The sequence below is a fragment of the Bombus flavifrons genome, chromosome 3 (genome assembly GCF_040668555.2).
Source record: "Bombus flavifrons isolate JBK064 chromosome 3, iyBomFlav1_principal, whole genome shotgun sequence".
In the NCBI taxonomy this organism is placed as follows: Eukaryota; Metazoa; Arthropoda; class Insecta; order Hymenoptera; family Apidae; genus Bombus; species Bombus flavifrons.
The window spans coordinates 11,428,620-11,452,241 of NC_138444.1; the positions used below are offsets into that span (position 1 = coordinate 11,428,620).

Genomic DNA, 23,622 nt, shown 5'->3' on the forward strand with positions numbered 1-23,622 from the left:
AAGATTGGTGCAGTGCACGTGTTAAAGCAGTCGCCTATTTTTAGTTGGCGAGTTCCCTTCAGGAAGTGAGCGTCGACGGAACGAGGGGTAACGCTGCCGTACCAGACGTCACGAGCATTGTCTCGAGGATTTTCACGTGGCGGGATGCGCTTTCGAACCCGAGGAAACACGGATCCCTGCCACTTGTGCGCGGCAAAAGAGAAAGAACGTGGGAGAAACGCTCGTTCCGATGTAATAGACGTCGCAAACGAGTAGAAAGTGGCGAACTCGTATCAAAGTGGTCTCTAAGCGTGCAGAAGAAACGCGATAAACCAATTCGAGCAGATTTCTTGCGACGTTTTTTCGGTCAGACTATAGACAGACTTCGGTCAATGCACGAAAGAAATTTTGAATCTTAGCTGCAAGTTCATCTTTGTTCGTTCCATTCGCCGAATTATAGTCTAACTGTAAATATATTTCATCGTGGTCTTCGCAGAACTAACTCGAGAGACATAGACAGGAAATGAAATACTCTGGAAGATTGTTCGAGCTGTTTGAGAGAATTCGTTATCGAAGAAAGTTTTTTTTTTTTTATTTAGATGTTTACATTCACAATTTGTCCGATTTGGATATTTGGTAGAATTCATCGAAGAAAGTGAGCAGTTTTTGAAGAAAAGATTCGTAGAGTCGTAGATGGCGAGAAGTCTAACTATATCTCGATGTTTGTGAATTTTCGCTGAAAATGTTCGTGATATACAGGGTGGCGTGATTAAATAGGATCACTTAGATATCTAACTTGTTTATTGTTGTACGAAGAGCTTCTCAGAACAAAGTTACGCTACTTCAAGCGTCTTTGGACGCAAATATCTCTTGCACGAAGAATTAAGAAAACGCATAAATTTGTGGATATATAGAAATATAGAGTTCCATCTAAAAATGTAACAAGGATTCTGGAATACTCGTAAAAGAGAACGAACTTGAGAAAAAGTTCCTTCCACCGTTATCTGCGTCCTCGACTAGCGTAGCTTTGTCACTGGGAAGCTTCTCTAGATGACAATAAATAAAGCAGATATTTGCATGATTCCATTTATCCAACACGATGACACAAACGGGTATGATATAATTGCCGCTGAAAGAAATAAGAAGAAAGTATAGAATAAAATTTCTCAACGCTTAATTTTCGAGAAAAGCGAGTTTCAAAATTCGTCAAGTAGGCTGGAATTTGAGTAGTTCCCACCTAAGAATGAGCGAACGATCGGCAGGAAGTAATTGCACGTGTGAAAAGAAATAGAAATTGCGAAACAAAATTTGTCCGTTTATTTTCCAGATTTGAATTTTCAATTTATTTTTCTCGGCGACAAAGCGTTCTATCGAAGAATTTTAATTCCACGTTTTCGACTCATTATACAAAATTGTATAAAAAAATTTCTTCTATAAGAAATCGTTTCAGATTTATTCGTTACTCGGCCGTATCCTATTTTCTAGTTTCTCGCGTATTCGTGCTTCGAACGGCGAACGTATTTCGAGCGTGACGAATCGCTGTTCCTCCCGATTTCCCAAAACTTGAATAGCGGCTTAGCAAACAGCGGTTGTCGGATGGCTATCCATGGAACGTTATCTTACGACCGACGATAAGAATTGTCGCGACAAGACGGATGTCCTGTATAACCGACAATTAAACCGTGGCGAAGGGAGAGACGGAACAAACGCGGAGGAAGAGGAAAAAAAAAAAAGAAAAAGGTGAGACGAATAAGCTCCCGAGTCAGCGTTCGCAGAAGGAACACGAATATCCGGCAAACAAGAGACATCGCACGCCAGGGAAAAAGAGGGACGAGAGACGCGATGACGTCAGTGGCACCGGCGTCGCGTTACATCGACGTAATTACGTTAATCCACGCACGTACGTCGCGGCTAAAACGGGCATCGTCGTTAAGCCGATATCTCCATTGCACTGGGACCCAATTCTCTCTCTCTCTCTCTCTCTTGCTCGAGAATAATTTAAACGTTTTGGTTGCAGTCTCCGTTTCCAACTCTATGGGCGACGAAACGTTAGGAATTAAATAGACTGTTCTCGACTCCAACTAGGAGAGTACTCGCGTCCTGTTTTGTAATAAACTGGAAGATCGAGAAATCCGAGCTGTAAATCGTCTGGGAAGGAATATCACGAAGTATGTGGATCGAGATCAGTGGATCGTTTGAGAAAGTCCGAATCTAATATACCTAATAACAATGTAACATCTGATCTATAAACCTAGGAATTAGGTAGTCGAGGAACTAAATGTATAAATATACGAGTACACGAGTGTGTGAAAGTAGGAGCTCGAAAATCTGAATACTCGGACAGGCGAGTGTGTAAATGCTTACGTACTTGAGCATTTAAGTACGTACTCGAACGTAGTAACCAGTGGAATATACCTGAGCTGTACGTGCGTTCCAAACTCTGAGAGGAATGAATATCGAACAGCTAGAAACGCACGGTACACGCGCAAACACCAAACACGAAAATATTATTTCGATACTCTGAAAATATCGACGGACGAGTAAACTACAGTGTTTTCGATGCTCCACGTCCCAACGCTCTGAAAAGTCGCAACCGAGGTCCGATTAATTTCAAGGAGAAGTCTTCGGTGATCATCGATATAAAAAAAGAAAAAGAAAAGAGACGGGAAGAAGAAATAAAATGAAAAGGAGAAATTAACTCGAGAGATACTCTGTAGTTTACTCGCGCAAAATTACAGCGATGCGGTCGGTGAGCGTTTCCAGATAAATAAACGACGTAATTGATCAATTATCCGCTGACGTTTCAGAGGCGAAACGGCTGTTGTAAATTGAAGGGTTGCGATATAGGGCGAGTCACTGAAACTAATGACAAACGCTTCGACGGCCGATCGATCGGTATCCCCGGCAGAAATCCTCCTTCTTCGAATGAAATCCTCCGATGAACACCTACAGCATGTTACTTAACAGCGAGCCAATCGAGCACGATGACTCTCGAATTGCAACACGTGAATTCCAGACGAATACAAAGTGCAACACGAGCAATTTGTCGAAATCGAAAGTATCCCTGTAGCACCGATACGATGGCAAATTCGAACACTGTCTGTGGTTCTTTTACGGTTCTTCCTCCACCGTTAATAGTAACGTTTTTACCATCTATGCAAATGTATGTAATATCTATGCAAATACATTCGCGGTCTTGAGACTTTGCGATGTACAGTGACTCGCGAAAATAGCTGAACATTTAGCGTAGAAAATTATGGTGTATAAATAATTGTGCGTTGTACGAAGCTCTTTGAAATTTCATTAGCGCCGCGACGAGACACGATGATTATATTGGTAATATTTGGAACCAATCTGAAAATGTACATAGAAGTTACGTTTATTACAAACATACACTTGATTATTAGTACAGTTGAAAATTAGTACAGGATATAAATAATGGTCTTCGATATCTATATAATTAATATTGAAAATCGTTGTGCTATATTCTGACTTGTTGATATACCTAGTGGATAATCGACTATCCAAATACTTTGATGTTCGTGGAGAGTGTGCTTGGAATAAATATTTTCTAATTTCTATGTCCATGAATTTCCAGATTCTCAGGTCTCAAACTTTGCCAATATAGTCGCGATTACAGTGTCTCGTAACAGCGTTGTTAATGAAATTTCGAAACATTTCATACAATACACATGATATATTCGTAGAAAGATTTCTATAAAAATATCCAAATATTTTCTTCAATTACTGTATTTAGTCGCATAGACGTAAAAACTAGCAACTGTTAAGACAGCAGCAACGTTAGCAACCCGAAGAGAAATTCATTTACATTTAGGACGAGCCTACCAACAGGTCAACAATACAATCAGACCTGGCGGTTGTCCGTTTTTCTACCTAACTCTCTTTTCTTCGTAAATCATTTCTCTCCTGAGGATTCGTAAAAGCGTGAAATGAAAGGAGCATCAGGATATTTTCCAATATTCCTTCTTGCCTGCTCATAGACCATGCAACGTCGTTGGAAATAAGGACAGAACGTAAAGCGAGAAATCTGCTTTTGTTTCTGGAAGATCGCCGTAGGTACTTGTTGCACATATTAAGTCGATTTCACACTGAGATCTTTGACACCATCGAGTGCTTTTGCCAGGATCTTTTTAAATATCCGAAGGTCTAGAATATTGCTTATATTCTTATTTCTAAACTGCGAATGTTCATTCAAATTCGCATCTCTATGAGGACAACTAAAAAGAATAGAATGTAGGCAGAGACTTCTTTCATCCGGTAAATATTATAACAAGCATCGTGCTTCCATGTATCTGGTGCATGGTGAGTGAGTAAAAACTACCGTTTGAAATAACTCGTTGTCCATTGACTTTATGAAGCGAAATTTATCGCGTTTAAGCAGTCTGCTGTGATGTGAGTACACTTAAATCTTCCAATAGTTTATATTTTTTGAGATATCAAGGTGACTGAGAGTTTTAATGTACTCTCTTAATAACGTCAGTCGATTCAGCTGGATATTCTCTACAAAAAGGAATCAATATATTTATAGTGAAAAAATCTTTGGTTTAGCAGATATTTTAATACTTCAATTTGCGAATGTACGAAAGACAACGCAACGTAAAACATAGGAATACCGCCTCGCGTCTTTGCTTCTCTTTCATACATTAAATTTGACAATTTAAAATTAAAATAGCTGCTAAACCGATTGTTTTTCATTGGAATGTCCAGTTGGATCGACTAATGTTATAAAAAATATACCTATAACACAAGATATTAAAAAATCAACATGTACTCATCTGACCAGGCTGCTTAAATACAATAACTGGAAACTGGAAACATTTTTCGATGATAATTATTAGTATAATAACAATAATGGTAATTTTTATTGACTCACCTGCATATATTTGCACGTATGTTCTATGGATTTTTGAACCTTCAAATTTCTTGTGAACACATAAAAATGTACAGTCTCGTTAACTCATATCCTGACCTATCCTATTGTATTATAGCGTAACCAAATACCCGTACTGAAACACCCTACGTCCTTCGGCAAGTCGATAGTTACTACGATAATTAATCGCTTTCATCGACCACCCTTGACGAGGATACAACGATATATTGCCCCAAGACGTAATTCAATCAAATTTCTTTTACTCTGAATCCATTGAACAAAACGAGCTAAGCTACGAGGCGCGCTTCAAAGAAGACCGACGACAATGTAACGGACAAATGTTACGTCGCCTCGAGAACACGAGTGCTCCGAAACGAGCTTTTAGGTCCCTGGGTAATTCGTTCGAATGCGCGATTCCTGAGAATCTCGATTATTAGTCGGCCCTCCGGCGACTTTTCTGGGCTGCTAGTTCCAGGAAGTGTCGCCGGTAGCGATGGGAGCGGAAGGCCGAGCAACAGGGGGGAAGTACAATGCATGCAATTAGTCGTGGCAAGATAATATCGCGAAAGTTGAGAGTTCCTAGACCTTCTTACCACCTACCTACACTTTTAAGCTGGCAATCCACCGGTAAACTACGCTACACTGTGCCGTGCTAAATTTGAAATTATTTGCCTCGATATGCACATACATAGAGTGGCGGACAAAGGTTCATGAAGCAACAGATACAGAGAGACACTAGAATTCTGCACAATGGATTTATATTTAATAAGAGCAACGAACGAACGTAGTACGACGAAGGTTACTAAAATTCATAAACGAAACCTACCAAAGCTGTGCTATTAAATTAGCTATAGCTTAGCTTAGCTATCCGGTGGATATTTAAGGAGGTTTTAGAGTCAACGAAGACCAGAAAGAGATGGACGAGGCGAATAAAACGGATGGACGGACGGATTTGGAAGAGACGAATACATAAAATTTGTTTGTTTCAAGAACATAAGCTGAACACACAAATAAAACGCTGTACACGGTAGGTGGAAGTTGGTGGAGAACAAGAGGCGCAGAAAGAAGGAAAGGGTAAAACGGAAATACAGAGAATCCCGTTCCCACGACGAGTGCTCATCAAGCTGAAAACCGCCGTGTATATGCTCGACCGAACAGTAACAAATCGCACACAGAGTGGCCTCTATTCTAAACAGTCATCCAGTCTAACGAATTAATACTTTCTTTTCGAGAATCAATTAATACTCTTCGCTGAAATTTACTTCAAGTATTGTTCGTTAATACATAGAGATAAAAATGAGCTATTACATGGTAACGATTCAATTACAACGGTCGAACAAAGTGTACATTCTAAAACTAATTGCTCGATCATTCGTTACCAATTAGACGATAAGAAAACGAATTGGATAGAACAAAATGCAAGACCAACTAAACGATCCACTAATAGGATAAATTAATACTAACAGGTGATTTTTTAAGACTGCAGTATTATGTGTTGTACTTATAATCAGTGGAGGACTGGCCATCGAAGAGTTCGGTAAAATTTCCTGGACGGGCCGGTGGAAGACGCTCAACGAGTAGAATTTAATTAAGTAGAAATGAAAGGCCAATGATATCGGTAATATCTTGGTAAAAATTTACAAGAGTCTACTGTTACGTCTGTACAATATGCATACAATCGCATATACGTTTATAACTATTCGTTCATCAGCAACACTCGCCTTTCTGAACACACTATAAAATCTCATTGACTTTCTTCGCTGTTCGCATTTATAAATCTCTAAGAACTTTACGTTCTTCTATATTAACAAAAAGTAATTTCTACGCTTTTAACTTAGTTCTAAATATTTATACACTGTGCATGTATATATGTATGTATGTACATCTTAATCGATTTTCTACATAGATATACGTACGTCGAGTGGCTGTATGCATGTAGTAAGTATAGCGCAATAGAATCTTATAAGAACATATTATATAATATGTAGCATTACTTACATCTATAATAATATTATACCTAATCCAGTATCGCAATCTTACAAAATTACCGTAGAGATGAACTATAAAGATCTGATATACAACAATAAGGAGAATACAAATATCTCAACAGCGCAAACCACGGCTTAGGAAAATATTCTGTAGACGTGTAGAAGCATAGAGGCTTGAAAGGATTTGTCACGTACCTGATCCTTAGCGAATTGAAACCACGTGCTGATGATAGCTGGCAGACGGGAGTGATGGTAATGCTTGGTAGTTTTCACGCTGATGAACACGTCGTCGAGATTCGTGGTGAACGGTGCCATGGTCGCAGTCGCGATCGCAGGTGTCACCGAAGATTCCTCGTTGATCAGCATCCTCCTCGAAGCTGGCACTTCCACCAGTACGCTCCTACTGTTCACTTCCACCGTCATCTCGTCGACCCACTATGCAACAATGCCATACACATACATAAGTATAAAACCAACCGCGATACGCTCATAATGGATCGGTAATATTTTGTAAACATTGCACGCATAGAACAATAATCTGATCGAGAATTCTTGGAAAAGAAGCGAGCACGTGCACGCGAGCTCACGGAATGTTTACTCTAGCGACGTTCGCGACGAAACAAGTTCGAACTCGATTTACCGTTCGATTAACATAACTGGCTACCGAGAATAGCGCTTCGAGAATAGAACAATTAACGCGTCATTTGAAAGTGACATCTCTCTTTATTACTAAAGTCGATTAACCCCTTACCTTATGATCTTTTCTATTGATATAGCAGTTGCATAAAGTACTTGCACATAATCTTATTATCCAAAGAAACGCTTTTCTTTATCAGATTTAACGTTTCATTTTTATGGTATATCAAATCTTTATCGTTTTATAAAAGTATCTACTACCGAATAATACAAAATTTGATATATTTGAAACTAATTAATTTTATACGTTGAACCGTACTTTATTTACTTCTATTTATATATTTATCTATCTACCTTATTCTATTGTTTTTATTCTTCGTTCTCTTTTCCTTACTCCATTCTCCGTTAATGCTACTCATCTATTAATTATGAACTTATTTTGTTTAATGTCGTTGTACCAGAGGATTCTCACTCGTTGAATTAATAAATTACTAATGTAATTACTAATGTGCAAATACTTTTCCTATCCACCGTAGGTATTTCTATTAACCTTAATAATTTATTGGTTTAACACTCTAAAGCAGAGTACTGAAATATTATATGCAATTTGTATTCGCTAATCGACAGTGATCTGAAATAAAGAGGTTAAAATTGAACTTTGGTAGTAGACGCCACGTCTTGTTATTCAACGTTGTAAAGCGAAGGATTAAGAATAATCGCTAACATATGTAAGACAAATTAAAACGTTTACCTGACGGGGTGCAACAGCCTGATAAAGAAGAATGGTAGCATAAGCAGTGGCGAGAACAAGTGCCAACGCCTGGAGACCTCGTCTAGTCGGCAGGCTACGGGGCATTTTAGCACTTCCGGTGCCGGCGTATCCCGCGCCAATCACCGACAATCGAGCCTGTGGCCCACCGCCACCGAATTTCACCGACCGTCCCTCTTCCTCGTGATTTTCACGTTTTTCTCGAACTCCAACGATCAACGGCAACCACCTTGCATCGTTCCCCTCCTTCTGCCGCGTGAAAAATACGCCAGTCATAACATACAAAAGTAATCACGTTCCCGCGCGTCACTCCCGTGTTACTCTTTCAAAATATCGAATAAATCGTTCGCTTTCGATAATCAAATCTAGCCTACTCGTCGCACGAAACGATCGCGTCTGCGCATGACAATGAATAACGTGAACTGTAACTCGATTCACTGTAATACACGATCACGAATGTCCCATCGAAAGTTCCTTCTTGTCACTTTGTAAATTAACTGAAAGGATAACCTGCAAAATTTCGGTTATTCCGTTATATTTAATTATCGATGACACCACCAATGTCATCGTTCCGTTTCGCGTTAATTTGTTGTTGATTCGGTCAACGATTTATGAAAATCGATTAAAACTTCGAAATCGATATCTCTGTTTGAAGAATTATAGATTTCAATTGAACGATAATCTCGTGTTTCAAACAATTCGTCTTGCGAATCTATCATGAAAAACTATATAATACTTTTGTAAATTGATTATAATTGATTGTTTGTTTTTTTGTATCGTTGTACTATAAATAATTTCAGGACAACCTGTAGAAGAGCAGCGAGTGTTTGACAATCAAATGGTTGTCACACGGGAACGCTTTTGTGAAACGGAGATATACGAAGAGTCACGAGGCGAACACGCACCAAAACGTAATACTGCACGGCGCGCGACAAGCCACCGACTGAACACATGGCCAGTCGTCGTGACTACGCTGTAAACATCGCCATAGCAGCCACTTGGCCGGCGTGGTGGGAGAGCGACCTGGAGAGTGGCACAATGTCTGGAACGAATGAGAAGGGGGACGCGTTTTAAATGGAGCACCGCCTCTTCGTTGTACGTTGATCCGATTAATAACTTAATAAATTTCTATATCGATTGGAAATCAATGAACAATAAATGAAATAAGCAATTGTAAAAATTATTACCTTACTTTGCTTTCATTTTTTAATAAATAAACATAAAGTGTTAACTTTTGATTTATAACTTAACTTGTTTATACAGTCCGCATTCTTGAATCTGGATCTTTTGTTTATAAAATACATTTTTTACACAGTTGTTTTATTTATCTGAATTGACTTTCGTTCATTGTTTCTTTCATATATCTTTTATATGTAGAGAAGATAAAGTATCAATTGCAAAATATTTGAAATATTATATACGTTATATAAATATGTTACTGTTATTTTGGATAAATTCATTCTAAAAAGTTCAGAGGATGTGTATTTACAGGTGTAAAGTTATTAATATGAGTATCGCAGGTCAAGTGTAGATTCCTTCATAAAAGACTGCTTATATTTTTGTATTACAATATTTAATTATTAAGATCGTCAATATTTACATTTGTACATGATTCAATGCACTTTACAGTATAAGAAAAAAATTAAAACAGACAATCGTAAGTACTTCATCATGAGCGTCCATTCAAGCTATAGTTACATTTCGTGATCACAAATCGTCCATTTAAACATCAAACATACGATCATCTTTCACTTTAACAAATGTCTTTTGTATCATCAAATTAGGATTTGTTACAAATTTTTCCCTGCATTTGTAAATCAATATTCCTAATTGCGATAGAAGATACATTTCTATCCCAATGATTCCAAGCTTCTTCTCCTTTATTTTAAATAAATACATCTGACGCAATCGTCATAATAGCTGCCACTTTGCACTCTTTAAAACCCAACTGTATGTGCGTTCATCGCACATCATTCACGTTGCTCTTCGACGTAAAAGAACTATACTATTGTACAACTTAATCGCAGGTCCGAGACGCAACCCCAATAGCGATATCAAATCCTCTTGAGTCAACATTAAAAATGCTTCACCATCAATATTCTATAAACATTGAATACGAGATTAAACAGTTTGAATATAATAAATTGTATTACATTCCTTCCTTTTTTTTAAATACTTACGTGCTGCCTAAAGATATTTGCTACTTCTTTACAATTGGGAAGGCTCTGTATAAATTTGATAACTTCTTCGTTCGACCATCTTCGAGGATTCGTGTTCTGTTTCGCTACTACCCTATTTAAAGCATTGCTATGTTTCGCCCATATATGCGGCGAATCCGGTAATGGATTATATCCAGGATTGTAAACGGATTGGTATAATTCTGTACGTAATTGTTTGTCAGGCATATTTGCAGCATAGGGTATAGTAGTTAGCGACGAGTCACCATATGAATTCGAAAGGGAATATAAAGGTTCTTCAGAAACCTGTCGTCTATAAAAGTATAAAAACATACAAGTTAGTTATAAATACATGTAGGTTTATAAATACAAGAAATATAGTCATGAGTGAACCTTTTCTTTCTCTTTCTCAGAAGTTCGTCATCATCCGTCTGTCCGTCACTGTGATGATGTTTCGATTTACTAGACCTGTAAATTATGAATTACTCATATACATAGCAATTACAACAATGTATAATATAATACAGAATATTTGTATAGCTTACTTTTCCGAATTTTCTGATTTGTCATTCTTGTCAGAGAAATCTCCATCTTCTTGTTTAATGTCTTTCTCAGTCTTCATTAATCGTTCCTCCGAAAACAATGGCTTCTCCAATTTCTCAGACTTTTCCATTTTTATTTTGTCTGCTTTTTCTAACTTTGGTCTATCCTGTACGTCATCTTCAAAGTCGCACGTCTCGTGCTTCAGATTAAGTCTATCAGCTAATTGTCTAACTTTATGAAGATTCTGAGGTGAATACGGACATCCAGATGCAGAGTTATGCGTTGCATATTTAGGCCCTTTTACATGCCCTATTCCTTTACAGCCATACGTTCCACACTCAGGCCTGTCATTTAAGTTATCTGGAGCTAGAGACAGTAATACATATTTAGAGTAAGAATATAAAAACACGAGAGGTATAAAAATATTTAAAAAATTTTTACTTAATGGTGGTTCCAAAGGATGACCCGTTTTCATACACCAACCCATGGGATGTATGTCAGGGGAATCGTCGTCGACCCAATAAGCATGATTTTCTGGCCATCCGTCAAATCGTATTTTTAGCCTGTAAAACAAAAATATATACATATACAAATAATTGTACTGCGCTCCACTTAATTTTAAGATAAAAATAAATATTTGTAATTTACATACATATGATCTTTTACGTCTTCAACTGTTGCTACCCTTATAAGTTGAGGCACGCGTTTATCAACCGCTTCTAATTTCATTCCACGCTTAAATCCGCAAGGTGGTCGTTGTTTAAAAGCTCTCGCTGGCGCGACCATGGAACGACTCTCCCTGAGATACGCATCCCATGTGAAAGATTTAGGGTCTTTATAATCTGAAACAATAAATTCGAATTTTTACATGCATAGTTTTTTCCGGAAGAAGATACAAAAATATAAAAATCGAATACATATTATTTCGCTTACTATTTGGTGGCGTTAGACTATGACCATTATGATGACACCATCCCACTGGATGAATGTATGGAGAACTTGCATCCGCCCAATAATCATACACTTCATCCCAAGAATCAAAATGAACTAATATACGGGAATCCATTAGGCCTGCTATGCTTGCTACACAAACCAAAGAAGAATGCTTCCTATCTACCGCTTCTAATTTCATTCCTACGCGGAAACCAGTTGGACATACTGACTAAAATAGTAAGGTATATTGGTGAAGTTCATGAAATTAAAAAATAAATCGTTTAATTAAAAATTGATTGGCACTTACACTTTTATTTGAAAAAATATTTTTTGGCGTTGCAGTAGCTTTGCAAATTTTTAGATATGCGTTCCAATTAAAATTACTAGCTACATAACCTTTCGGTGGGTCTAATCGATGTCCATTCTTTTCCGACCAGCCAACCGGGAAAATATCCATACTGTCTGCGTTTACCCAAAAATCGTAATTTTCTGCATATCCATCGAAATGCAAACGTATTCGATAACCTGGAATTATCCAAATAAATAAACTGAGTGTTGTTATAGACTGAATATAAGAAGAAGAAAGTGAAATAACTTACCTACTACTTCAACAACCGTAAGAACACAATATCGTGACGGGTGTTCAGGATCTATTCCTTCTAATTTCATTCCAACTTTGAAATGATTTTTTGCGTAGGGGAAGGGGTCTTTGAATAATTTAACGGGTGCTGCTTTTGCTTTACAATGTTCAAGATACTTAGACCATGAAAATCCGAGTTTCCCTGTCTGCCAAGGATACTGAATACAGAAACACATTTATAAGCAGTATGTTTCGATGATTGTAAAAGGAAAGTTTGGTCACAAGTACCTTCGATTCAGTGTTATCTCCTTGACTTTCTTCATCTATTCCTGTAATAGTATCCTTTGTATCCTCGTCTGTCTCAGATTTCACCTTCTCTTGTCCTTTGTCTTCGGATTTCTCTTCCATTTCCTTAGACTGTTGCTGTTCTTGAAGTAATCTTTTACGTTTCCGTTTCGCGCGTATATCTCTACCAATAAAATAAAAATAAACTTATAAAAAAAGTATATATTTAATTAAATATTAGAAAACTTTATATCAAACAACATACTTCAAGTCTTTTTCTTTTCTCATCGGAGGCTGTTTCTTGGCTTCTATTATTTCCGTACATGATGGACCACACGATATCGGACTTTCAAATTCTGCAGCTAGTCCGTAACATCCACAGCCTTCACAATGGTACATTGTATCCGCCGAAACAGTCCTCGATTTTCTATCATCGGCTACAAAAATAAACTCGGTCACATTCGAATGAAATCTTCCTCCACTCTTTGAAAGAAAATATGCATATTCACATTGTTAATACTTACGTTTCTTTTCGTTGTTTATATTATTAACAGTTACAGAAGTAGACTTGGAAGAATTCTGTGTCGAACAAACATTCTCTTTGTCGCCAATGCAATCTTTACCTTGTTTGTTATTTTCATCTTCATCTACTACTTCCATAATACCAAATTCATTCATACAAAACTATGAAATATAATAAATTTATTCGCTATTTTATTAAATCATGACATCAAAAATTAATTTTCTAATGTTATATGGTCATACCTTTAATGTACTTCCTGGAAGAGTACCAACACCATCCTTCCAATCTAAAACTTTCGCTGCATCGAAATTAGAATCGTTATGTGTTGCATTTAAATGATCTTTCAAGTCTTCATGATTACTTATATTAATCTTAGTATCACTTTTATTGTCTGTTAATGATTCAATGCCACAGCTTGTGCGTGTTTTAATAATTTCGATTTTTATATCGTCGTCGACATTAGTATTAGTAGTAAGTTTCACAGTTTTATCTTCACTAGGAACTACTTTAATCAATGTAATGTCATCATCATTTTGCACTTTCTTATCCTTATCTTGTTCTGATTCCGGACTACTTAGTGCATAGCTTACATCAACTATACTCTCTTGAGCAGACTTTGGAAGATTTTGTTTTTTCATTCGTTTTTCACTCGATCCTCTTAATATATTGCTTATCGTCTTTTTTCGCTTCTCCGGCATACCAGCGTCGTCTTTTTTCGGAATAGGGGTAATAACTGCGGAATCTGGATTTTCTGTAATTTTTATACTGTCTGTAGAATTGTTATTTCCTTTATTTGCGTTTAGTAAACTCATTTTTGCAATAGGATGCAAAGGAGGTGGATGTGTAGCCGAATTTGTAGTTTTTGACTCCCGTAATACTATAATATAAAAAGAAGGGAATAGTTAATTCAAATTTAACAATACAATGAAGTACGCTTTCAAGTATTTACCTGTAATAGTTCCTTTACTTTCTGTATTAATTTGGCCATTGTTAATTTTTAAATTAAACATACTGGATTTAGTAGGTCCACTTTGTTGGGGTATGCTGACTGGTAATAATAAATTAGCCATGTGTTTCGGAGGTTGACTTTGAGATCCTGTAGTAGTACTTGTCGAAGTTTGAGCTAGCTGTGATATAACTGGTGCTATCACTAATTTTGGTTTAGCTATTTGAGTTGTAGTTAGAGCTCCTAATAAATGATATGAAAAAGCAAATTAAGATTATATCAATAAAAAGTATCTTTTTTATTACTCATAATTTTATTATGAAAATAAAATAGTCACCTGCTGGAATAACAACAGATTCCCGCGATTTATTTGGTTTAATGAGAGTTCCAAGATATGCAAAGGTGTGCTTGCCTGCTTGTGCATTGGTTTGGTTTCCTTGAGCGGTACTTAAGGGCACTATCTGAGCAGTAGATGCATTGGACTTTCTAAGCAATATATGTTTCTGCCCTTGCGAATTAGTTGTGGTACTGACAGTATTAATTGGTCGATGGATTACAATATGTTGTTTATTCTGAGAAGTAGTAACCTGACTTGGCCCTTGTATAAACACTTTGTTCTGTCCAGTAACAATCTGTAATTAAAATAAAATAAACAGTTCATTGATGACATTAAAATAATTTACAAATCACCAAAAAATTAATTAAATAAACTCAATGTCTTAATACAATTTAATCATGTGTCATTTGATCATTAAAAATTGTCTAATTTTGTGCCACTCCTTACATATTTACAAATTTGTATCTTTAAGAAATATTTGAAATATTTTTGATATACTATGATAAAATATCTGAATGGTTATAAAAGTAATGTTTAATGTAATTTATACTTTCCTACTTGTTATCCACTATAGCAAGTATATTGAACAGATCTATATTTATTATAAAGGTATACACTAATTCACTATACATGGAATCTAATAGGATTTTACATTATACATGTGTATATTCCATATTCACTTACATATGAAATAATAAAACTATAGTTAACAGTACATTCTTAAAGTACCACAACTATACTGGATCATTTTATATAATTATAGGTTACTCTGACCTATATACTATAACTATACACTTTATTGTACTATACAGTATAATATATTATTCTACTTATGTAAGATTATAAAATTATGAATATTAAAAATATATTCAAATTTTATTTAAAAATTTTTTGGTGTTATATTATATTTAATATGAAGAGAAAATAATATTCTGTCCTGAAAACTCAAGCTATCTCATTCAAGATAAGGATATTAACAAATTACCTGATTATTGACTGGATTGATAATAGCAGCCAATTGAGTAGCATTAGGTGAAACCAAAGTCTGATTTGTGGTTGTTGGTGGAGCCGAACGTAATTTACTTTGTTGAATGTATAATAAAGGCATAACGGGTGTTGTTGGATCATCTGACTGTGGAATCTCCGTACTACTATTCTCATCTACATCATCTACTACTATTTCTTCTTCCATTCTGTTGAAAAAACATAATACAATATATTTTTAGAAATTGTATACAGAAACTCACTTTGTACATTTAACGATTCAAATTATCATAAGAACATTCAAGAACATCAATCAACATCATATTCTCAGAAAATTCTGTTTACTTATTTATATTATATTATAACACAAACATATAAAAACATAACTAAAAGATTAAAAGATAAAAGCAACTTAAATGATCTAATCATTTAAATCCTATCTATACATAAAAAATTGATTTTTGAAAGTTGTTATAAAAAAAACGATTGAATAGGCAAAATGATAACAAAACATCTTTTTATTAAAAAACGAATTAATATCTAAAGAATGTCGTACGATGAATGGAATGAAAAAAAATAGACAAGTGAAAATATTTTGTAATTCTACAAACCTAACAGTATATAATATAATATCTCCTATCACCAAGTAGAATTGTTGCTAGTTACATAATTTGCAAATAACTGCAATTTCTGAATATACAAAGTTTAATAACTAATGCAATGGTATCCCGGATAGCCATAACTGGGCGTTAAGAGAATCACCAACACGATTTGAAACACGCGCCGAACAAATATCGTTCAGTGTAGTTACGTTATTAATTTCCACGCTTTCAAATGCATCAGTTGGCCAACAATTTATTCTATACATTCTATGGAACACCAGAAATCCTCGGGAATTAAAAGTTTCAACAGTTACACCACAGATATTTTTATTGAAGTACTTTTACAAATCGTTCAACGCGCATCACGTATCACTTGAAGAACACAACGCGCACGCACGCACACTGTTCACTGAAATAAGGGGATGGATCAAACTATATAAAACTGATCATCTCTTGCGGGATTCACAGGGGTTCTCAGGGTAACGCAAACAATTAACACGACATAAACGAAGAACGAACCAAGTTGAAATTCCAGTGAATTTTAAACGATTAATTTCACATATTTTTTAAGCGTTTGAGCCTTCACTCTGCGTACGCTACACTTATATCCCCATAGATTCTAACTGTAGTAGCGACGGCGCAACAGGCCGCTTCCTATTGGTTAATCGGAGTTACACTGAAGAAGAAGTTCACAATCTCGACCAATCGTAACATTCTGGATACACTATTAACCGCATCGGATATACAGATTTTTCCCAAGTATGAGTAATTTTGAAATCATTCAAGGATCATGCACTGTCGATCGATAACTATATACCTGGTAACGAAGTTTTTTTTTATTTAATCTACTGCCTTTTCGCGGGCAGACTTTTCTCGCCTGCATCCTTTCACGAATCTCCCGCGCAAATATCAACTCAAAAAAAAGTAAAGCCAATTCGCGTTCCGCTGATCAATGCTAGCTGAATCAAGCTAAATTTTTTTTTAAAACGGCGAGTCACATACTTATCACTATTTAACAGATTATCGCATTGGATTTTGAAAATTGAAATTCACCAAGGTATCGGTAATTTAATCAAAATATTTGATACGAAATGTATCCGACTCAGACATGCTTTAAGTGTAGTTGTACATGTTAAATTTTATTATTTTATTTTCATAATTGTTGATTTTGACCAATGGCAGAGAGTTGTCGCGTGACGTCATATTGTTATCGTGGTTGGATTGGTTAAACGTAGCAGTACGTGTAATCGGTGAAAAGGATTCTGTCTTTGAAACAGTAATTTCCGACGAGCTCTTGATAAAATTATTAAATTTGACGATCAATATTTTCTATTGTACCATACGCGAAAATATCATTTATATTAGTTCATAGAAAATGATAATTGATATATTCATTTCGCACATTAAGCAAATACTCAAGTTTCGATTTCGATATACTTCTGCATTAACCTCTAAAATATAAAAGCTAACATTTTTAATGCTCGATATATATTATTGCTCTGTATAATGAATTTGCAACTATCAGATTATGATTACAGTACTGGAATTTTATAAATTTACGTCTGAAAGAGATAAAAATTTGTAATAAAATATTGTTAGCATCAAATTTATTAAAGTTTTTAATAACATATAAACTTGATATAAATTACTAATAACGATAACAATACGACATAAATACGATTTATAAATATATTTTAAATTTGTAAAAAACAGTATAAAGTAGATAATCCTGAACGAAAACAGATTTTTTTTTTAATTATACAACGTTAAGATTACGAATACCTTTGTTATTTTATGAGCAATAACAGTAGAATATGTATATTTTAATAAAGTACGAGATATTTAATCTACGAGGCATCGAGGTTATTAAAAAAGTTTTCAAAGATACAAAGAAAACAAAACTAATTCATTATTTTTACTTTATCGGTATAAATTGATCTTATGAATATGTAGATATAATCACTATCAAAGCTCCAAGTCATAATATTTTAAGTATATTTCTATATGAGTGGAGGTAAGTTGAAAAAGAATATAAGTAAAGATTATTATGATAATCGTGGTAATCTATATTAAGAAGTTTGTACACGTTACATTCATTCATAAATACTTTACAACTTTTTGCAAGTACACCAATGCAAAAAGTTACGGGAAGCTTTATAGGTATACTTACTAGGATAAGTGAATGTTGGTCTAACGAATTATGAGCGGTAATTTTAAGGATATAATCTATCGAACGTCGATCGTGAGAAAAAAATTACTTGACTAACAAACAACTGAATATTTAATGTTATCACTGTCATATTTTACACGCGAACAGCACATTGTAAACATAAGAAATTATATGATAATAAACTCACGTTTTAAAGTTGTCAGTCGCCATCATATGCGAAGAGACGATATCATTCTAACTGCGCATGCGCATCGACCCATGTTGCTTCTGCTGTAAAGGCTCATTCACATTTGTACACATAAAATAGAATAAGATAAAAATGTTTCTGTTTCAGAAATATGTATTTAATAGCATGTAATAAAAATTTTTTGGCTATCACCTCTCAAACGTCAAAGTAAATTTAATTTACAAATATAATCTTTTTCTACGAACAAAATACAACTCGCGTACAATTAATCCGCGAATATATAAAGCAACGAATGATTGTAATTATTCTTTCGCTTATTTTCATACAAAAGTTATATTAAAAGTTAAAAAATTGTTTCCACTTTCAATTTTGCAAAATAATATTTTAAGTTCTTCGCATCAACCAAATCAAAGTAAAAGTAATTTATATTTTTGGCCTCGTAAAACAAGAATTAGACGTTACGCTCTTCGGTATCGATCGAAATAAAAAATAGAAGTAGGTAGTATATAACAAATTTAATGGAATTGTCGACTACATTGGGACGCTTATTTCCTGCTGCGCGTCCATAACGACAGAGTCTCCTTATTTTTAACGCAGCAACTATAAAATTTCCATACGGTATGCATACATTCATCGTACATTTAATTCGCTACAGTAAATTCATTATCACATATTCGAAGAACCGTATGGAAGTATAACGATTGAAAAGTGTTCGGTTTACCGAAGCTTAAGAATCGCTTGATTATAAATATGCGCGAATCTATGTGTATATGTAAGTATAGATCCATTTACGCATATAAATGTACATACATATTTACGTATTTGAGAAACATATGTCAAAGAGTACGTAAACGCTTGCGCTCGATGTTACACGCCAGTGGTGTCCAAGCTGAGTTTCGGAGCTTGGAGAGTTTTCTCACTCGAGTTTCGTTACCATGGTACAGAAATGCTAGCTAATACCGTGCTATAGACTTGCGCCCAATACAAACACTTCCCGCGTATTGTTTTCTGTTTGAAGAGAGAGCTAGAAGAAGAGGGAAATCTCATTGGAGATCTCTCTCTAAACCCTCTTTGTCTTATAGGGATGAAGGCAGGAGGGGAAATGGAAGCCGTGTAAGGGGCACGGTAGTATACACAGATCTGACAACTCCCGTAGCGGGAACAAAGCTCTTAGTGAATTTAGCGAACATTAGTTTGTCCACTAAGGAGCAAGGCGCTTCAAGTCAGAAGTGTGACTTGTATGCCTTACTATGTTCTGTATTTTACTTTAATGTATAAACTTTATTGGTATATTCAATAGGTAAAAATAAGACTAAAATGTCATATAGCAAAAAATCTATAAATGCTTTATTAAAAAATTATAACAAAAATATGTAAGTCAATAATCTTCCTCTAACGTGTTGATATATGTATAACGTATATATTTACTTTTCTTAAGCATGATTCTACCAGATTCTATTGTACGAGGATAAACGTACGCTATGAAGAAGTAAGACAAAATCGTTATGAAATTCAGTTTATAGCAAATTCAATAGCACATCGATATTAACATTTATGAACTTTTTGTTACATGATATTTTAGTCCTATTTCTACCTATAGAACACACTGGCAAAGATTGCATACTAAACTGCGAGACACCCCGTGTATTGCTTTCATTAACCTCTAGATCGTAGCGCTCCATGGCTAGCGACTGATTTGTAAACTACACCTTATGACATTACGAACCTTACCCTCGCCACGATAGTTGCCATATCTGTGAATACGACCATGGTAAGGGGCTCCACCCGTGGCGACGGCACTGTCATACGCTTTGAAAAGGCCGATTAACACGCATACGCGTTTTGAAGGAAAAGGTAAAAAACGGATAGAAAAAGTATTTTGTGCGATCGAGAAAAAATTCGGAAAGATAATAAGGAGCAGGATGATGCTCGTAATTGATCGAATTTTATTCCGTGAAACTTGTCCGTGGACATGTAACTTGTTATAGAATAGTTGGAAACATACAATGGCGTAGAGACAGTTCGTGTTTTGTTCTATCAGCTGATGGACTTGATGGATTGTTGTACTTACCAAAACAGAAGACATAAGCAGTAAATCCAGTCTTTTGTCACAAAATATGTTACGATGCGTGATACTGTGTGCATTATAATAAGCTAACTCGAGGCACCGAAAGATTTTTTTTCCGACTTAGCATCGACTCCATTATTCACTGTCATTGAGCATAGTGTTTTCATCTGGTAAGGGAACGTTTTGACGAGAACACTGCGAAAATTTTACGTGCATTTCTCTCAAATTTGTAGTATCGATATTTATTTTATACGAATACGTAATTTATTATTTAATTTATCTTATTATTATTGAATACGACTTTCCGCTTTGTAAGATTTAAATATATATTTTATTCGGTTTTGTATGTATATATATGCAACGCACTTTGACGTAATTCTATCATGTTATATTTTGACACGTAAAATAATATATTTGGTATTGGAATTTCATTCTTATCAGATGAATATATATTTTGGTAGATTATTATTTATCACATTATCCATATTTATATGAACTTTAATAATTGTAAATAATATACTATACTTTGACCTGGTAAGTTATTTTTAAAGTCAAACAACAATACAGTGTTGCGATTACTATATCCATATAAATCCACTTTGCCTTTAAAAGTACTCCAATAAAAGTTGTCAATATAGTAACAAAATAATAACTATTATATAAGCGGCAACAAAAATATAATTATATTTAAAGTATGTTCTTTTAATATGTTGAGTTGTTGTTTAAGTGCAAAAATATTTAAAAATACAATAAATATTTAATTAACATATTGAATCTTTGTTGCAGAGATCTTTTGTAAATTTGTAACAATGGGGGCAGCTGTAAGCAGTGGACAAAATAACGATGAATTAGTTGATAACTTAATGAAATCTGGATATATAAGAACAAAAAAAGTGGAACAAGTATTTAGAGCTATTGATAGAGCAGACTATGTTTTACCATCTCACAGAGAAAGAGCTTACAATGATCTTGCCTGGAAACATGGTAACATTCATTTATCTGCACCATGTATATATAGCGAGGTGATGGAAAGCCTTTCATTGGAACCAGGATTGAGCTTTTTAAATCTTGGATCAGGAACTGGTTATCTCAGTACAATGGCAGGACTCATATTGAGTAAGAACACTGCTGCTTTACTAGATCAATATAGAATATTCGTGATATCTTTGTGCCTTTCTTAGACCAACATGGAACAAATCATGGCATTGAGTTGCATGAAGATTGTTTAAATTATGCGTACGAGCGACTAGAAGAATTTAAGCAGAAGTCATTAGCACTGGATGAATTTGATTTTTGTGAACCAGTTTTTATACAAGGTGATACATAAAGAATTTACTTATATATGACTCCTGTGAGAACAGAAAAGAGTCATGTAACTATACATTTAACAGGGAATTGTCTGAATGTTGCACCTGGTAGGCAGTATGACAGAGTATATTGTGGTGCAGCATGTCCCGAAAATTACGAAGGATTTATTAAACAATTTGTATGTGTCGGAGGTATCCTCGTAATGCCATTTAAAGATCATTTGCTACGTGTACTCAGAATAGATGAAGATACTTGGTTACACTTTAAAATGCTTCCCGTATCGTTCGCAACGTTAGTCGTGCCTACTACTTCAGAGCAAACGTTATTCCACTTACGTATGTATATTTATTTATTTTAAAACAAGATAAAAATAGTAGTATTTGTAAATTATTTTACATTATTATTTGTGTGTATTGCAGCTGAATGTGCTCCATTATCTTTACAAGAACTATGCAGAGGTAAGATTAGGTGCTGTTTGCGGACAAATGTATGGAAGGAACACGAAGATCTGGAAACGAAAAAAGTAATTCTATTAGAACGGCGAAGATTTAGTCCTCCACAGCAAACCTTAACAAGATTTGTAATTCCTGTGATGGGAGAATCTGATGAATCAGTGTCGGATGAATCAGCGTCAGATGAAGATGATGAATTTACGAGAAGGGTATGCGTGTTGCTCAGTGTAGACACTGATCCTAGAGATCTGTACACAACTTCTCAAGTACGGGCTGTCGTACTGTGCAACATGAACGAAAGCCAAAATTGGCAAGTAGTAAACAGTAATGGTAACGTTGACTGGAACAATCAGAATCCTGAAAATTCTTCGGATAGTAATAAGTCCGTTTCGCGAACAGAAGAATCAAGCAATGTACAGACTACTTCCAATTCGACAGAAGCAAAACCTGAGAATAAAGCAGAGGTACAGAATTTCACCAATGTCAGCGAAACCTATTTGAATTTATTGAAACATACTGAAACGTTGTTGAATATAAGTGAAAGTGATAGCGAAACAGAACAGGACGAGACTCTTGTTCAGCGTAAAAAAATGGCTAAACGGGAGAAAACGGACAGCGGTATCGTAGAAGACGTAAACTTAAGCAACGAAGATAATAGCCCTAGATCGAATACCAGTCAGTCAGACTCAGAACCTGTCGATCCTCCGGACATGGCGGAACCGATGGACATCGATCCTTCCAATAGCCCCCGTGACCAAGAAATAATAGTTGCCCGTTACGTGAACAGTAATGCCTTTTCTACGTATATGAAAGAGAAAATACATGAGTTACCATTGCCTTTCTCATCAAAGTTGTACCTAAATTATAATCGTAAGCTGTAATATAAGTACATGACATACACGAATCATATTAATCTAATTTAAATAAATAAATATATGTATATATATATATATATATATGTACACATACAGATGACTTAATTTCACGCAATAGTTTACATGGAATAATCACTGATGTTACTTTCTACATCTTTCTTTGTCTCTTTCTCTCAAACCGAGACCTAACAAGTCCTTGAACCAAAGAGTGCATGATACAGAAATCCATACTGTCTTTTATTTAAATCAGCATTACAATTATCTATTCTTATCTTATCTCTTATTTATCTCATTGTGAGTTGGTAGTCATCTCATTACACAAATAATCACGCAACAAAATAAAAATAAATATCATCGTAAGTAATCACCAATATTTTTTAAAATATTTC

The 23,622-nt window shown here is 35.2% G+C and overlaps 3 protein-coding genes across 12 annotated transcripts in view; 1 reads left to right on the plus strand and 2 right to left on the minus strand.

The window, feature by feature from the left end:
- Positions 1-9,225, minus strand: part of fng (Fringe glycosyltransferase) — a 126,217-nt gene extending 116,992 nt beyond the window's left edge. Inside the window, exons 1-3 of one of the 3 annotated variants that reach the window (XM_069110380.1) lie at positions 9,070-9,225; positions 8,246-8,773; positions 7,054-7,293 (exon numbers count right to left, since the gene is read on the minus strand). In XM_069110380.1, the coding sequence (XP_068966481.1) occupies positions 7,054-7,293; positions 8,246-8,539 (534 nt within the window). In that variant the 5' untranslated portion in view covers positions 8,540-8,773; positions 9,070-9,225. Of the gene's footprint in view, positions 1-7,053; positions 7,294-8,245 lie in introns of all 3 variants that reach the window. The other 2 variants (XM_069110381.1, XM_069110379.1) reach the window with 2 other exon arrangements.
- Positions 9,226-9,784: 559 nt separating this feature from the next.
- l(3)mbt (lethal (3) malignant brain tumor) lies at positions 9,785-18,681 on the minus strand. Of its 4 annotated transcripts, none has more exons than XM_069109231.1 (17): positions 18,531-18,681; positions 15,573-15,780; positions 14,588-14,882; positions 14,254-14,493; positions 13,547-14,181; positions 13,306-13,465; positions 13,047-13,218; positions 12,785-12,965; positions 12,516-12,702; positions 12,224-12,441; positions 11,917-12,145; positions 11,636-11,825; positions 11,425-11,546; positions 10,986-11,349; positions 10,834-10,908; positions 10,444-10,753; positions 9,785-10,363 (listed from the first exon to the last, which is right to left on the minus strand). In XM_069109231.1, the coding sequence occupies exons 1-17, from the start codon at positions 18,554-18,556 to the stop codon at positions 10,238-10,240; spliced, it is 3,738 nt and encodes a 1,245-aa protein (XP_068965332.1). In that variant the 5' UTR covers positions 18,557-18,681; the 3' UTR covers positions 9,785-10,237. The 4 variants fall into 4 exon arrangements, with proteins under 4 accessions (XP_068965332.1, XP_068965330.1, XP_068965334.1 ...); XM_069109229.1 differs by having other exon boundaries at positions 9,786-10,363; positions 12,516-12,714; XM_069109233.1 differs by lacking the exon at positions 18,531-18,681 and adding an exon at positions 18,344-18,458 and having other exon boundaries at positions 9,786-10,363; positions 12,516-12,714.
- A 1,618-nt stretch (positions 18,682-20,299) lies between these two features.
- LOC138178330 (protein-L-isoaspartate O-methyltransferase domain-containing protein 1) lies at positions 20,300-23,600 on the plus strand. Of its 5 annotated transcripts, XM_069110063.1 has the most exons (6): positions 20,333-20,384; positions 20,519-20,768; positions 21,385-21,714; positions 21,780-21,914; positions 21,990-22,241; positions 22,326-23,600. In XM_069110063.1, exons 3-6 carry the CDS (start codon positions 21,408-21,410, stop codon positions 23,237-23,239), a joined length of 1,608 nt encoding a protein of 535 aa, XP_068966164.1. In that variant the 5' UTR covers positions 20,333-20,384; positions 20,519-20,768; positions 21,385-21,407; the 3' UTR covers positions 23,240-23,600. The 5 variants fall into 5 exon arrangements, with proteins under 5 accessions (XP_068966165.1, XP_068966163.1, XP_068966164.1 ...); XM_069110064.1 differs by lacking the exon at positions 20,519-20,768 and having other exon boundaries at positions 20,300-20,384; XM_069110062.1 differs by having other exon boundaries at positions 20,324-20,768.
- The last annotated feature ends 22 nt before the right edge of the window (positions 23,601-23,622 follow it).